Source organism: Sclerotinia sclerotiorum, genomic scaffold (genome assembly GCF_000146945.2).
Source record: "Sclerotinia sclerotiorum 1980 UF-70 scaffold_34 genomic scaffold, whole genome shotgun sequence".
Lineage (NCBI taxonomy): Eukaryota > Fungi > Ascomycota > Leotiomycetes > Helotiales > Sclerotiniaceae > Sclerotinia > Sclerotinia sclerotiorum.
Window position 1 is genome coordinate 1 of NW_001820802.1, and position 16,286 is coordinate 16,286.

Here is a 16,286-nt window from a genome sequence, read left to right on the forward strand (position 1 = left end):
TGTGGTATGGTATGGTCTGGTATGATCGGTGATGTCGATGAGGGGTATTGATTAGATTAGATTAGATTTCGGGGATTGGGATGGGATGGTAGGGATGAATGGGAAGAACGGATGGGATCGTATGAGATAGAATAGATGATTTATCTTTGGGTTCGGATGACTCAATGGATTGTGGGGGGTGAAAGAGAATGAAAGAAAGAGGTTACAGAGGTTAGCTAGTGTTGCTGTAAGGATGGACTTTTCTTTGTTTCGATTTTTGTGCTGCTTTGTTTTGTTGAGGGTTTGCCACCTTTCTTTTTCGTTATTTGTTTATTTGTTGAAGTATATCCTCGGAGGATGGAGGGCCGGGGAGACGGTGGATGGATGGATATAGATGAGATGAATAGATTAGGGAATTGGTAGATATGCTTGGGGTTATATAACTTACGACATGTAGAGCATGGAGTTACTTGATAGGAGAACATTGTCAATATATCCTCATATATAACCTACCTGGAGCAATGTTATAGGTAGGTATATAGGTAGGATATAAAGAGGAAAAGAACACGGAATAAATTTCTGAATGATGGGAAAGCTTGATATAATATCTTACAATTACAATAGCATAATATAATATAATGCGATATAATACAGCAGATTGTCTCAAATAACCTACCTGATTATCCTACGTATATTCCCGTAGTAGGTACTATTGATCTACGAAGGTTACAGATGCTCAATTACTGATGGATTCATGAGGATAGGAATAAAGGATAAAGGATAAAAGATTGAGGTTACATCATATAATCTTACATTTCGATGACAAATATCAGATAGTTACTTGTAGATATATATGTATGCTTACCTAGCTATAGATATGTCTTTGAATACTCGAGTAGGCATTTAGATGTTAGTTAGGTTATGTCATACATGAGTTATTGGTGGCTAATCTTTGTGGCGCGACTCCACTACTTCTTGTGAGAGTGTGGCTGGGAAGTCGGGTATGTATACCCGTATGCTGTTGTTAATGTCAGGTCGGTTTGGTGGGGAGATGAGATGAGATTAGATTTAATGGGTATGTATGGTATGGTATGTATGGAGTCTTTGAGTGGTGCTTCTAGAGGGCTATATATCTATGGTTGATTGTATGGTTTTAATGTTGCTTCAATAGATAAATTTGTGCATTCTGGATATATGATGCTTATTTGTACTTCGTATGTAGAAATTCTATAGTTCTCTGCTATTCTCTACATTAATATACATAATGATGAACTATGTGGCTTTTACTAGACTCTGCGACATGAGACTCCTTATGTCCTCTAAGACTGAAGTTTATGTATATATCACACATGCTTCCTCAAGCGTACCTACAAGTTCCTACCATCCTTGATTCTTTAACTGTTTCACTCTTCCTACAATTCCCTTAAATCCCTCCATAAAGTTATTTCTCCATCGTTGTCGATGAAGTCTCTTCCTTTTCATACCACCCCTTTCATGGAATCTCTGATGCGTTTGATCATGGCGCACTTTATTCAATGCACATGAAGCCTCCAACATTCGAATTCCCCGTGATAAATCGATGTTGGATTTGATATCGATAGTTCGGCCCGGTCGAGGCGTCAATCGCATTTCTTTTCGGGGAGCTAGAGGTGGAGCTACCATCGAGGCAGTTTCATTCATGAAATCATAGAGACTTCCCGTCGCTCCGGTTTTCTTAACGGGGATTTGCATGCGCCCAAACGGTGAATCCATCGAGGAGGACCGTGTGAAGTTGCTGGACGGATTGGCCATATTCGAGTTGCTTATGCGGTCAAGAAGGCTGGAGGACTTTAGTGGGGGCGATTGAGAGGGTCGGGGAAAAGTAGATCGGTTTTCTATTTCAGCGGTTGGGGGATTAAGATGTGAGGGGTCAGCTTGAGGCTTTGGTTTTATCCATGAAAAGGCTTCGCTGATAGATTGCGTGGCGAGGGATTCGAGGGTATCTTCTTTTGGGGTGGGCGGGGATGCGGGGGAGGCATTGGGGGTTTCTCCGTTTGAGGGTGAAGGTGAGGTTGAGGAGGAGTCTGGAGTGAATGGTGCTCGTGTGGTAGGCTCGGGAGCATATATTCGTGAGGTTGTAGATAGTGCCCGATGAGCTATGGGGGTTCTCGTTACAGTTTGTTTGTTGGACTGTAATAGTTGGCGAAATGGCAAATCTCTTGTACTCGACCGAAATGCGGCCGTTCCAATCCTTCTTAACTCCATGATACTATATGACTGTTAGACTGATGATTGAGAGTCTGCGACCAGAGTTGGACTTACATTGATCAAAATAGGAGTCGGTCAATTGACATGTCGTCGATATTGAAGCATTTGAACTTTTATTGAGTGACGCGCTAAGAAATATAGATGGTCCGTGCACAGAAACTGCGAATTTTGGATTCTTGAGATGGATGAGCTTTGAAGTAAATATCATTGTACTTCTAAGAGAGACTTTTATTGCGCCAACTTCAATTCTTCTCTTTTATTGTCTTCCTCAATCATAGATTCCTAAATACTTAAGCCAATACACAATTCTCTCAAAAGTTTACAAATTATGTCGTACAATCCCTATGGTGGTAAGATAACTCATTGTCTTGGAGCTACTTCGTGTTTGACCCTTTGCTAATGATTGACTATCTACAGCGTCGCCTTATGGTAGACCTCCAGGATTTGGTGGTTTCCCAGGTCAAAATGGTTCCGCGCCGGGCATGGGACCACCCCCAGGAATGGGTAAGAAATAGTATATGAAGTCTTGATGCGCTTAACTTACATGAACTGAACAGGTCCTCCACCAGGCATGTCAGCACCAGGTACTGCTCCTCCTCCTGGTTTACAGCAAGCCAACAATCCACAGACTTCGCGACCCAGCGGAATCCCATCTAATTTTCAACCTCCGCCCAATATGCCGAATATCAATTTCAGTGCGCCTGTCATTCGATTAGGTACCGGTCCTGCGAAATCGCTTACTCCCATTTCAGCTAGTGGTTCGGGAATGGATCCTATGTCTGTTGGAGGGTCAGAAAGAGCTACCGCCTATACCTTAAATGCACAGAGACTATCAACGATGAGGGAAAATATCATGTCTTTGGTGCCGCCTACGAAGGAAGAAATCGTAAGAACGATATTTGTGGGAGGTATTACGGAAGGTGTTGGTGGAGATGATGGGATTGAGCGGATTCTTAGCTCGGCTGGTAGATTACGCAGATGGGATAGAGCCGTCGATGGGGCTGGAAAGGAATGCAGTTTTGGGTTTGCACAATATGATGATGCGGAAAGTTTGGCTACTGCGGTGGAAATTTTGAAGGATATTGAGATTCCGACCAAGAAACAACTACCATATGATGGGTCAAAGAAGGAAGAGGAGGAAGAGCTTGAGAAAAGCAAATTATTGGTTTTTGTGGATGATAATTCTTTGAATTATTTGGAGAATTATCAAGCTTCAAAAGCTGATGATGCTACAGGCGACCAGACACGACTCGATGCAGCGAGAATGGGTTTGAAAGGAGTACTTTATGAACTGTTTCATCCACTCATGTTTGTCAAGGCTGAAGAGAACTCGGAGGATACTGCTATGCAGGATTCCAATGGCGGCGATAACGTTGAAGTTGTTAATATCCCCTTGGCAGTAGATGATGAGCTTGCCGATATTCCAGCTGAGATGAGAGAAACTGTTGCACAGGAAATCGCTGCTTTTAGGGATCGAAGCAATAGACGAGATCTTGAACGTCTCAAACGCGAAGAGGAAATGGAGGCATTGGAAAGGCAAAGAAATGGTGCACCTCGGCCTTCGCGACTAGCCTCGCCAGGACCACAAATACCCAGTGGACCTTCTGCTGGCACGAATAATATTCCTCTTGGCCCTCGAGGTGTGCCTAATGCACCTTCAGGTCCAAAGTTACAGGGCCAACAGATTCCACGAGACTATCAAGCAGGTGTTAAATTTGTTAATGGAAGTGGTATCAATGGTGCATCCGGCGGGGATATTTATTATAACCGTGAAGACGAGGATAGTGATGCTAGTGACGAAGAGCTTGAAAGACGCCGAAAAGCTAAGAAAGAGGCAGAACTCGAGAAACAATATCTTGATCAAGAACGACGCTGGCTTAATCGTGAAAGATCTCGCACAGCAGCTGTCCAAAGAGAAAAGGAACGTGAAGACGAGGATGTTGCCAATGCAGATGTTTTGAAACAAAAAATGGCAGCAAGGCTCAAAGAATGGGATGATGATGCTGAGGCTGCCCGGAAAACTGATCCATATTACGTTGACCGGAGCCTCTGGCTTCGAAATCGTGCAGCGTTTGTCCAACGTGAAGCCGCTGCTGATGAACGAGATAGAATCATGGAACAACACGAGAGACGACGCGAGTCATCAGATAAGGAACAGGCTAGGGGATTGGCAGATTCATTCCTTGATCGTCAAGCCGAGGAACTCGAAACAAGATCTACTCGCTTGGCTCAACAGCCCTTCAAGTTGTCTCTTGGAGCTGCGGCCCAGAAAGCTCAAAAAGCAGCACCACCTCGTCGTACTGTCGCTGAAGTTGAAGGTCTCCTTGAGGATGAGGAGGAAGCGGATAATGCATCAAAACGTACACTTATCCCCATTAAATTCGATCCTTCAACAGCAGCGGCTGGCCTTTCCGATGAAGAACGTGACCAAGCGGTTCGACAACTTGCGCAAGAGATACCTACTGAGAAAGAAGGACTTTGGGCATGGGATGTTAAGTGGGATTTCGTGGATGATGCTGTGATTGTGGAGAAATTGAGGCCATTCGTGGAAAAGAAGATTGTGGAATATTTGGGTGTGCAGGAGCAGTTACTTGTGGAGGTGGTAGAGGAACATATTAGGACGAGGGGGAAGCCTCAAGAACTGGTGGAGCAATTGGAAGGGGTATGTCATTCTTCTGTTATCTTGCTCCTCATGTTTTCAGATGTGAAATTTATACTAACACTTTTAATAGGCATTGGATGAAGAAGCAGAAGTTCTTGTGAAGAAGTTATGGAGGATGGTCATATTCTTTTCGGAGAGCGAAAAGAGGGGTCTTTCTGCATAATTTTCTATCACCCTATCAAAATCAAGAGAAGTTTCGTGAAATAGCATTGAGGAATTGGGAGGAAGCATATGTAGGCGTCGAGAGCAAATTACTACGGATAGGGGTAGATTTAATTTGGTATGATAAGGGGCTTTAAGTTGATGGCGGGTTCTTGGCGAGTCCTATATTCATGAAACTTTCAGCATGGACTAAATCACCGCCATTGTAGATTAAAAAAGTTAAAATAAACCTCAAGGGAGTGTATGTACGTACGTACAACTACATGGTGGTTTCCTAAGTTTCACTCCTATCTATCGTGAGTACTCTAAATATTAGCTTAATTGGTTTGTCAAGGTACAGCCATTGTCCATGTTCGCCGGCCGAGGCTGGTTTGGAATAAATTGGATCGTCGATCCACCTGTTTATTTAAATTTTCGCGAATAGAATGTGCCCAATTATGCATGGGGAGGATGGGACGTCATGTGCAACGGGGGATCCATTTTCAATTGTGAAAAACCGGATTCTGAAAAACCATTTGATGGTTTTGATTCGCGAGTACGACAGCAACATTCGATTAATTCGATATCAAAAGAGCGGTGATTGGTGATTAGTGAGCTACTCTACGGAGTATACATTTCCCCGGTGATCCCCCGCACCGCATGTTCCCCAGGTACTTAAAGTAGGTACGTAAAGTACTTGATCCTAAAGTCGCGATAATTTCATGTTACGTTTTATGGTTTATGATTTTGTAACACAATAATTCCAGCATTTTTGTCACGATACCCAAGGAAGGGTCTTTTGTATCACCATACATACCCGCAAAAAAGGAAAAAAAAAAAGACAAAATGAAGTTCCACGATTTCCTCACCCTCTCGCTTCTCCCCCTCTCCCTTTCCGCAAAAATATGTCCCATGCCCTACAACTCCTCCCCGCTCATCGACGACTCCCCCGCCATCACCACAGCCGTTACATCCTGCGGTGCCAACTCTACCATCCTCTTCCAACCAAACGTCACGTATAATCTTCTTACACCTCTCAATTTTCGAGATCTCGACAGCGTCACGTTTTCCTTCGAGGGTAATGTTAGTTTGAGTGAGAATGTCACGGCAGTGCAGCTTGTGGTTAATAATACGAGAACGTATCCGGGGAGGTGGATTAAGATTCAGGGGACGAATATTACGTTTCAGGGGTCGGAGAGTACAGATGGAGGGTGGTTTTTGGCGCATGGGGAGAAGTGGTGGAAGAATCCGGGGGATTCGTCGCAGGGGGGTCGACCGCATTGGTTTGGGTTTACGGTTAAGTGTGTTTTTTTTAATGGTTTTTTCGGGTGTTCTTTTTTGTTTGCTTCGTGAATGATTTGGCTGATTGATTTTTGTGCAAAGTGGCTTGAAGATTTCTAATATTAGGGTTCTGAATCCCGTGGCCTGGGTATTCAACATCGGTGGGAGTGATGTCGAGATGAGGAATGTATTGATTGATGCGAGGAGTACCGATGGGTTTCCTTTCAACACTGGTATGTACCTCCTACCCACATTCTAATTCGTCCAAAAGAAAAAGGAATTATGAGAACACGGAATATTGAATAAGCAATCTAGATGGAATTGATCTCTCTGCCTCCAACGTCCTAATCGACGGTCTCGAAGTCCACAACGGCGACGATGTAATCAACGTCTCACCCCCCTCCACAAACGTCACCGTCCGTAACGTCATCGCCTCTGGTACTCACGGTCTTTCCGTATCTTGCGCTGGTAATTCAGGCGGTAACTATACCTTCGAGAATGCGTATATCTATGATAGTTTAATGGCGGCTAGATTCAAGGGCGCAATAGGCAAGACGTGTAATATCAGTGACGTGACGTGGAAAAATATCGAGGTGAAAAATGTTAGTTTCCCTATCCATTTTATTGCCGATTATTATGATCAGGAGAAGGGTATTCCGGCTGGAACAAATACGAGTATTTCGGCCTTTGCGAGTCACTTTACTTGGCAGGGTATTAATGGGTCTGTGGCTGCTGTGGTGGGTGATGGTACTTGTGTTACTGATCCGTGTTGGTATGCTACTACCGGTGAGTTTTCCCTTTTTTTGGTGTTATTACCATGGAAGTTGAACTTCGGACGCGGAGTTGTATTTGTGAATTAAGATATTAATGCAGAATAATCTAGGCGAATCGCCAAATAATGGCATGTATCTACTCTGTCATGATCACGCTCATTGTGAAGACTTCCACTTTGAGGGTATTGATTTAACTACCGCCGTAAGTCAACATATATTCCTACATATATGATGGGTTACAAGTTACTAATAACGTATTTTAGAAAGGAGCGCCTGCGGGAGAAATTTGTACGGGCTTGGAAGGTGTAGAGGACATGGGGGTTACTTGTGTAAATGGGACGATTGCGGCGAAATGATCGACGTAGATCATCTTGATTGATGAATGTCTGTATATATTTTAGAGAATATCATGTGAGAATAGATGAAAAGTTGTTCTTCTCAATGGATTAGTTCCTTGATGTTGAAATATTGAAGTGTGAATAGAATTTTTTTCCTAGATTAGATGATATATCTAGAAACTAGAATTCCTAGGCGGAGATCAGTTATCAATGCATAGGTACTATAAGATATGAAATTCATCATCAAAATCATCTCCTAATCCTCAATATCCCATAGTCATTTTTGAGATTCTACTTGATTAGAGGTCCTCAGTCATCATCTCATCTACACACTGGTGATCTAGGAATCAATACTCACCAACTCATCTATATCGTATATGTACAATGCACCTCTTTCATATCCCAACTTTCTTCCTTTCTTAAGAATCTTAATCTTATAATAAAAATGCTGGGTTGGTATTTCTTGTTGGTGTATTGCTATTTGATGCGAATGAGTTTTGGCGGAAGTATTATAAGATCTTAACTTTGTAATCTTATTTATACGCTCAAGGTTGGGTTACTGCAATTGCAATGGGTTGGGAGATTGTTATTTCTGGTTTTGTGGTGTGATGTTTTATTTTATACATATTACATACGAGGAAATGATTTTAGATATGGGATAGAGAGGTAAATACTGTGTATAATGAACTTGAATGAAGGAATTTTTGAACTTGAGGTTTGGTATGAGTTTCTTACTCTACTACACTCAATTTTATAATATATATTCAAATATGTTAAAAGGAATGACCTCACACAGGGAATAGTGGGAAGCTGATAGGGCAGAACTGAGGTAATATTGGTCTAGTAGGTTAATCTCTCTTCTAAGTTCTACGGAAGTGCGAAGCTCTCTTACAGAGAGCTTCTCAATCTAGTCCTAATAGGACTAGTGCCCTGTGCACGTGCTACGCAGGAACCATTCACTTTAACAATTAATATTATTTTTATTGGAATCGAAGTATAATTGATAGTATTATAATAAATTGAAATATGAAAATATAAAAATTAAGTGTTTTTGATAAGGCAATCAAAATCATGTTTTTGGATATATGTTATGAAATCGGGTGTAACAAGTGGACTATGAGAGCTTTATATTTCTTACAAGTGCTTTGTTTATATTGTTCTATTTCCTTTTATTTCCTCTTATTTTAACTCTAACATCACCTTTCCAGTGATTATCTTCATCGTCGATATATTTACAGTCATTCGCATCACCACCATTACTACCAGCAGCTTAGGAACCACGCATCAGATAAACTAAATAAATTCTCCAGATCCAATAAGCACAACATCTAATTACCACCTCCTTCCTCATCAACATCAACAACCACCTACGCATTAGCAAGACGAATCTTCATCATCAACGGTTTATGCGACCAAACCAATCTAACTCTCGCACCATCCGTCAAACTCTCATTCGGGTCCGCCAACTCCATGTCAAAGTTATAGATATATCTTGCTAGAATAACTCTCGTTACAGCGTGCGCCACACTATTTGGATACCGTTAGCTTTTTTTCTTTTTCTTTTTTTTAGTTGTGGAATAACTGAAATCTTACTTTTGACCTAGACATTCTCGTGGTCCGTGGCTGAAAGGTCGGAAACATGCTCGGTTGTCTGTATCGAATTCTGGATCTCCCATCCATCGTTCGGGGACGAAGTCGTCTGTTGGTGAGGAGAGTTAGCTTTTGGTGTTTTCTAGGTTTATTTTGCGAGAGCAGATATATGTCATGCGGAAAAAGTGAGATGGGGGTAATAAGCAGGGATGAAAATGAAAAATGGACAATAATGAAACGAGCAGCACAAAAAATAAATCTAATAATGACATACTTGGTCTATTCCAATTCTTCTCCGAATGATATCCCGCCCAATGTGGAAAGGAAACCAAAGTATTCGGCGGTACATAATTACCCGCCACGACGCATCCATCAGCACCCACACGACGAGGATGATTTCCCGGCACAGGAGGATGAATCCTTAGGGCTTCTTTGAGAACAGCTAGTAAATATGGTTTCTCATTGACGGTACCGATATTTATCTCTTCTTCCGAGGAAAAGCTACTTCTGATTTCCTGTTTGAGTTTTGCATATACCGAAGGGTTTTTGCAGAGATGGTATAGTGCGCCGATTGGAAGCGTGGCTGCGGTATCGGATGCTGCCGTCACGACGATTTCTAGACTTCTTTGGAGTTCGCCGAGGTTCAGTCCGCCTGGTTGGTCGAGATAGTTTAATGCGTGGGTCATGCTGTATATGTTAGTTTTTGTTCATTTAGCTCTTCAAGTGAAAGTGGATGATGCGTACAAATCTGGCTCTGTATCTTTAGCTATTCGACGTTTGTCTAGTAGCTGGTTTAAGTATTGGATATGTTGCATTCGTAACGATACTGCTTTTGTTAAGTAAGGAATATAAGCGAGAATAGCATTGAAGGGCCATAAGCGTTTTGATTCATGGAAGACGGTAAAAGCTGTTGATGTATTTATACCAATACCGATCCTATTTTTGACACAAATTAGCAGATATCTCGAGGTGATATGCTAAGGTAGTATCACCATTTATGACTTTCCCCATTCTCAACACCTTTGAAGTTTTCACCACAGGCTAAGTCGGCTACAATATCATAGGCGACTAAATAATTCCATTGAGCAATATCGGTAACCTCACCAGCTTTAGCAACTTTCTTCAATTGATTCATGAGTCCATCAATAAATCGCTTAACTCGTGGCTCTTGATCCCTCTGCGCTCTCTCAGTAAATCCATTTCTCAAAGATTTTCGAATCCGTTGATGTTCTTCATGCACTGGATGATCGAAAAGACTTTCTCTCCCAGGAGGAGGAACATAATTCCCCTTGGGCATCTCTGGACGACCGGGCTTCTTTGCGTACACATCGGACCATACTTCTGGTGTGATAAATGAGAGTTCATTTGGTGCCGAACGGACAATAGGTCCATACTTATCGTGTGCATCTTTTAGTCGTATCCACATAAGACCTTGGATGCGTCCGATACTGTTTGGGAAGTTGCTGAAAGCCCATAGTTTTGGTCCTGGATAGGAAGCTAGACTGTTTGCTTGCGTTGTTAGTAGGTGCTCGTTCGTGATTCACAAATCTAAACAGCGTGCTTCCTCATAGTGCCTTGAGTTCAGCATTCATCGCTGAGCCTTCTTCATTGTCTCAACTTTTCCATGAACTAGAGTAAGATTGAAAGCATGAGTGCTAAAAATACACGTACGGATGGAAGTACAGGTTGTAAATGCCAGTAATTAAGATATAAAGAGTGATTATCTAGTGGAGACAAAGACGTAGTTAGCCTAGCCCATCATATTGAAATATACTAGCTTACGGATATCGAGGCTACACAGAAAGTAAAAATTCCATGTTTTATCGTGGTAGCTATAGACCATGCAGAGTCGTCAATCAATACAGCAGACATGGTGGTAAAAGCTCTTGCCCGACCTTCAATGCTAGTCTTTGTCTCTCAAAATCAGAGCCACAAGAGCCAAATATAACCACAACTTTTGATTTCAAATCGCTCCTGTGGGTAAAAATTTTTTCACGTCGAAGGTTATTTATAGTCGGTCTCCGATCAACTCGGCTTCCGAACAAACTACAGGAAATCTCCCAAATCTCTCCGATGATTCGGTTACCCCATGAAACTTTAATTTATGGACACGGGGGTTGTCAATGGACCTAGAATAATTATAAACAGCGGATTGAAGCCAATGATAATGTTGCTGGAGATCATCCTACCTTCCACTACTCGCTTCGCCTAATCACTTTTCTCTCACCCCAACCTGTGATTCGCCTAACGTTCCAAAGCTCTCGACAGTGCTGCACAGTGGCTTCATTACACCTCATCATCACCAATACCTGTTCGCCATGATTGCAAAACTGTATGAGGATGACTCTGAAGAGTATCTTTTCCCAGGGTCACGTGTCTTACAAGAGCCTTCGACACTCGATATGACAATGCCGCCCATCTACTCAAAAAGAGTCTTGATATTTTCTACCGACAATACTCTGGACCCAGCGCATGACCGTGCAGAAGGCGTTCGAGTGCTACGCCATGCAATGCAGGCTACTGTTGAGCAATATCCAGTTTTGGCCAATGGAGTCAGCTTTTCTTCGGGTGCTTGGAAATTTTTCCCAGGCCAGGCTCGACTTCTTATTAAAGAGCTGCCAATGACTTATGAAGAGTTGAAGAGTGCAAATTTCTCATCAAATTTACTACAAGCAGACGTTCTTACTTCATTACCTGAGATGGCTGATTTCGAAAATGATTGGGATTGCTGCAGAATTCAGGCGAACTTTATCAAAGGGGGACTCTTGTTATGTGTTTCGATCTTTCACCTTGCAATGGACGGTACTTCCATCACACAGGTTATTCAAGACTTGGCTCGAAATAGCTGTGCCAAACAAGCACCGACGAAAAAGAGTCCAGCTGCGTTCGATCGTTCTCCACTTTCGGTTTCTAGCTCTGTTCCAGATATTGCCAAGATGCCCGCTTACGTTGTATCATCTAAAACTGTTGATTTTGCTGCTAGAATTGCCGGCGCTCTTACTTCAACAATGTACCAATTTACGAACGAATCTTTATCTCGCCTCAAATCAGATTGTTCCGTAAATTTACCAGCTGAATGTCAATGGATAAGTACTCAAGACGCAGCTTGTGCACTTGTCTTTCGTCAAAAAGTCAAAGCTCGCTTTGCGGCGGGTATTCTTAAATCCACAGATGTGGTACAATATTCATTCCCTGTAGAATTTCGAAATATAATCGATCCACCATTACCGTCAGATTTCGTCGGCAACGCTGTTGTTTTCACAGCCACCCCTTTCATGAGGGTAGATAGTCTTCTCAAACCTGAAGGTCTCTCAACTACTGCAGCAGCCATTCGTCAAGCTGTCAAATGTGTTGATGCTGCCTTTGTTGACAATGCAATTGCGGTGATGGGTGAAAAACCTGATGTTGGATCTCTTACGTATTATGGAGCGCTTCATGGTAAGACGACGGGAGTCAATTCCACGACGTATAAAAGTTTTGTTATGCCGGATAAATGGCACACTGCAATTGGCAACTATGAACTTATGAGGTTACTCCATGGTGGGCTTGGAGATGGTATGTTTATAATTATGCCTGTGCGGGAATCGGGGTGGGAAGTTATTGTAACGTTGGCTGATTCGGCCATGGATAATTTTGAAGATGAGGAGTGGACGAAATATGCGGTGAAAATACAGGTTTGATGTTACTGCTCATCTATAACTCTGTACATAGGGTGGTTTTGGTTATTTCTGATCGTTAGTAGGAGTAGTAATTAGGGGTTGGCGTTGATTTACTAGAATACCTATTTGTGCTTAATATACTTAATGTCCTATCTATCAAAGTATCAAACTCTTATGTCTGCATTTGAGATGGGAAATGGATTTAAAAGGCAAGTAAAAGAGGAATTAGATACGGGACAAAGGGAGAGAAGGAGCGAGTATGATAATGATAATGATCCGGATTCCGTAGATAATGAAGGAACCAATGCAAGTAAAAAGACAAAAGAACCTGCGTAGAAGTCAGAATATGTATATAATTAATCCTACTCAACTTTTGGATTGAGGGAAGAGAACCAGGTGAGCCATGTGAGTTAACTGCAGCTATAAGCCACTTTCAATCGATATAGAAGAGCCATATAAAGTCAAACCAACTCTTCATAAACAATGGAAGTCCTCGATGATACCCGCCAACAAATTTTAACACGGCACATGATCTTCCAACATGAAGCAATCCGTTTTGCAAATGGATTATTCATCAGAGTGATAATCCACCCCGCGGAGCCCCGTTGCGCAGCCTGATCGGGCATGATTGGAGGTTGAGTCTATGTTATTTTCACATATAGCAGGTGTTTAGTATGCCTATTTTGAAGGCGCTATTGGTTGTGGTGTGAAAAATGGTGGAGGAAAATTCGAGGTTGATATTTTTGATTTGAATTTTATACTTAAGGTTTGATAGGGCTGAATTATCATTTCGATATATGTTTCGACTTGGATCGTGGAAAATGTGATATATTAATTTACCAAGGAGAGTTGATTGTTTTTGTGGTGGAGCAAGGGGTTCATATGTAAGATTACCTCGCGTAATTTTCCAGGAGATAAATGGTTAAGTTTCATGATCAATTTTCTGCTTCGTAATTGTTTGTTCCAAATTAAAGGTGTCCATCCCATTCATTCTCCCTTTTAAAAACCTCACAAATTCACACAAAACGAAAAAGTCACAAAAGCCCCAAGTGAACTGCAAACAAACCATCCCTTTACCACACAAATCAGCACTTACGGGAAGAAAGCTTGCGATCAAGTAAGGACGGTTATTCTTCTGACTTTCTTGTCCAAAGCCTAAGTAGGATATCTGAGACATCAGCTGGATAGAACTTATTACCAAATCGACTGCCATTAAAGATACTGCTATTTATGTTCTTCAAATTGCAGAGCCTTAAACACCTCATGGCTTTTACCCATTCAGCCTTCCCTCGTAGACGGAGTAAATCTATTCACAACACCTCCCTCAATCTCCAGGCACAGCTTATCACCTAGAACCCCACATTTCTTCTTGCATATATATCCGCATACTCTACATAGTTTACCAATTTTGTCTGCACAGTCCTGAATATCATGACTAGATTTTAAACATTCATCGCAAACTTGACAATCGTATAGCGAATATGGATTTTTGTAAGCGGATGTTTTTGTGGTTTTGGACACTGTCACATTTTGGCTACCTTGGGAGATATTGATGTAAAGTGCGTAATCACAATATACATGTATACGTATTAAAGGAGGGCTTGGAAAAATATCGAAATCGATGTTCTTGGTACTAATTTAGGTGGAATTAATGCAATTATGATATTGTATCTTACTTCACACTCACTCCATGAATATAGAGTGCACTTTATACTTTCACTGTATGTTTATATATCAATGTTCCTCGTTTGTTCGTCTATTGATCTTCATCACAGGACAAGAGGGACAAAACTCACGGCAAAACTCGCAAGTTTTGCGAAAATGCACATCCACCTGCACATTCAAGCTGAAAAATTGGTCATATTAAACATATGTTTGATTGGTTTTCCCTAATTACAGAACGCCATTTGATATAAACGCTAACATTCCCCCATCGGCATAAAACCCAAACCATCGCTCCATTCCATTTGCCGCTGATGCAAAGTTAAAACATTCCATAATCCTGAACGTGTATATCTAAACCCCAAGTAAGCCACATGACGCTCCCATAATCTGTATTCTGCCTATAATTCCGACCAAGCACTAAGCTGCCACCCCATAAACAGAATACGATTCCGAACCAGAATAATCTGCTGGCCTGGACTCATACTGAGGATTCGCTTTCTGAAAAGCCCGCCAAACCATCTTACGTACTCGCAGGTTCTTGGGAATAGGACGGAAATATTTCGCCACATGTCGAGCTGTCAGACACCAACCGTCCTCCAGAATCAAAATTTTGGTATCTTTGTCGATCGAACAAGTGACGAAAGGTAGAAACATGTCAAGGAAGGCTATCCACCTTGGTATATCCCTTTCATTGTACAGTTTCGATACAGGATACGACATACACATATCAGGTTGTTGTACGTGGAGTATTAGCTGTAGAATGTTGCCGAGCAAACATTTCCATTGATGGGAATCGAGTTTCCAACCGCGACGGCATGGCGGTACCAAGCTTCTGTATGGCTCTCTCGAACATGCAAAGATATGCAAGTGTCGAATTCGAGACAAGTTTGTGACTCCTATTTTTACAGAAAGCTCTGGCAAGGATCCAGCCTCAATCCTGACGTGGAATTTGCTCTCGCCATATAGAACATCCAAAGCTTCGTCGCTGATTTGTTTGCAAGAGAATTCCAGTTTCCCCAAGGAATAGCGCGGCGCCTCTTCGATCTTCTATTTGTACCAGTGAACTTGGTGATGTCTAATTGTTTTCTTCGGAACAATAACTTGTATATCATGCGGCGGAGTTCGAGAGGAAGACGAAGGAAGATGGATTGGGCAATTTCCGTTTGAGGTGAGCGTGAAGATGAAGACATAATGGCGATGTAAATATAATCGAATGGTTTGTTGATAGATTTGGTATAATAGATGTCGGTTGTCATGACAGAAAGAGTGAAATTGATGTAGATGGTTCTTTACTGTGATATGTTTGTGGGAAATGTGTTTTTGGGAGCCATGAGACTTTTATACTAATTAGTAGTCCTACACTACGCGAATGCAAAAGCACTACATGTGATAGTTTCGTTAGTTCAAAGAAGCTGGCAGAAGAATGTCAAGTAGTACATGAACCACCCCGCACTTGATAAGCTGGCGTCGAAGTCTCTTTCTGAGCTATTCAGAGCTTTTAGGCTCAATATGGCAAGTACGAGTGTGTTACGAGGTTTGCCGTCTAGATCACGTGGAAGTGCTCTAGGCTCTCGAGGTGGTTTATAACTAGGCGTCAAGCAGGGACTTAAAGTAATGACAATAATGATATGCAATTCGTAACTAATAGTAGAGTATACTAAATGATTGATCTTGAGCACGAAGCTCTATACAAAGGAAATCCATCTTGATTATATAGACCTTCGTGCCTCCTTAAAAAAAAACCGATGGCTATGAGCCCGACAAATCGATCACCGCAAAGCCGATCTCGATTTGTCGGGTTTCTTTGATCATGTGATCAAGAACGTGACCTATGTTACTGTCCGACGTAACACTAAATCTACTAAAAGCACCTTTCTTTCACTACAACTCTCCTTCCTTTAACACGGTAAATTTCTCATCCCTATTCCTTATCTCCAAATATCCATCCATC

The 16,286-nt window shown here is 41.8% G+C and overlaps 7 protein-coding genes across 7 annotated transcripts; 3 read left to right on the forward strand and 4 right to left on the reverse strand.

The window, feature by feature from the left end:
• Window positions 1–1,356: 1,356 nt before the first annotated feature.
• On the reverse strand, window positions 1,357–2,434 carry SS1G_14447 (hypothetical protein; the record flags this gene model as incomplete). Its single annotated transcript, XM_001584500.1, has 2 exons — window positions 1,357–2,114; window positions 2,281–2,434. The coding sequence occupies 2 exons, from the start codon at window positions 2,432–2,434 to the stop codon at window positions 1,357–1,359; spliced, it is 912 nt and encodes a 303-aa protein (XP_001584550.1).
• Window positions 2,435–2,554: 120 nt separating this feature from the next.
• SS1G_14448 (hypothetical protein) lies at window positions 2,555–5,051 on the forward strand (the record flags this gene model as incomplete). Its single annotated transcript, XM_001584501.1, has 4 exons — window positions 2,555–2,576; window positions 2,644–2,730; window positions 2,784–4,888; window positions 4,959–5,051. 4 exons carry the CDS (start codon window positions 2,555–2,557, stop codon window positions 5,049–5,051), a joined length of 2,307 nt encoding a protein of 768 aa, XP_001584551.1.
• An 824-nt stretch (window positions 5,052–5,875) lies between these two features.
• On the forward strand, window positions 5,876–7,439 carry SS1G_14449 (hypothetical protein; the record flags this gene model as incomplete). The annotated part of the gene is made up of 5 exons (XM_001584502.1): window positions 5,876–6,330; window positions 6,413–6,543; window positions 6,626–7,096; window positions 7,194–7,285; window positions 7,347–7,439. The coding sequence occupies 5 exons, from the start codon at window positions 5,876–5,878 to the stop codon at window positions 7,437–7,439; spliced, it is 1,242 nt and encodes a 413-aa protein (XP_001584552.1).
• A 1,310-nt stretch (window positions 7,440–8,749) lies between these two features.
• Window positions 8,750–9,697, reverse strand: SS1G_14450 (hypothetical protein; the record flags this gene model as incomplete). Its single annotated transcript, XM_001584503.1, has 4 exons — window positions 8,750–8,788; window positions 8,849–8,948; window positions 9,015–9,120; window positions 9,286–9,697. The coding sequence occupies 4 exons, from the start codon at window positions 9,695–9,697 to the stop codon at window positions 8,750–8,752; spliced, it is 657 nt and encodes a 218-aa protein (XP_001584553.1).
• A 302-nt stretch (window positions 9,698–9,999) lies between these two features.
• On the reverse strand, window positions 10,000–10,883 carry SS1G_14451 (hypothetical protein; the record flags this gene model as incomplete). The annotated part of the gene is made up of 3 exons (XM_001584504.1): window positions 10,000–10,513; window positions 10,683–10,735; window positions 10,794–10,883. The coding sequence occupies 3 exons, from the start codon at window positions 10,881–10,883 to the stop codon at window positions 10,000–10,002; spliced, it is 657 nt and encodes a 218-aa protein (XP_001584554.1).
• A 446-nt stretch (window positions 10,884–11,329) lies between these two features.
• SS1G_14452 (hypothetical protein) lies at window positions 11,330–12,691 on the forward strand (the record flags this gene model as incomplete). The annotated part of the gene is made up of 1 exon (XM_001584505.1): window positions 11,330–12,691. The coding sequence occupies one exon, from the start codon at window positions 11,330–11,332 to the stop codon at window positions 12,689–12,691; it is 1,362 nt and encodes a 453-aa protein (XP_001584555.1).
• A 1,872-nt stretch (window positions 12,692–14,563) lies between these two features.
• SS1G_14453 (predicted protein) lies at window positions 14,564–15,525 on the reverse strand (the record flags this gene model as incomplete). The annotated part of the gene is made up of 3 exons (XM_001584506.1): window positions 14,564–14,686; window positions 14,864–15,312; window positions 15,393–15,525. The coding sequence occupies 3 exons, from the start codon at window positions 15,523–15,525 to the stop codon at window positions 14,564–14,566; spliced, it is 705 nt and encodes a 234-aa protein (XP_001584556.1).
• Window positions 15,526–16,286: the final 761 nt, after the last annotated feature.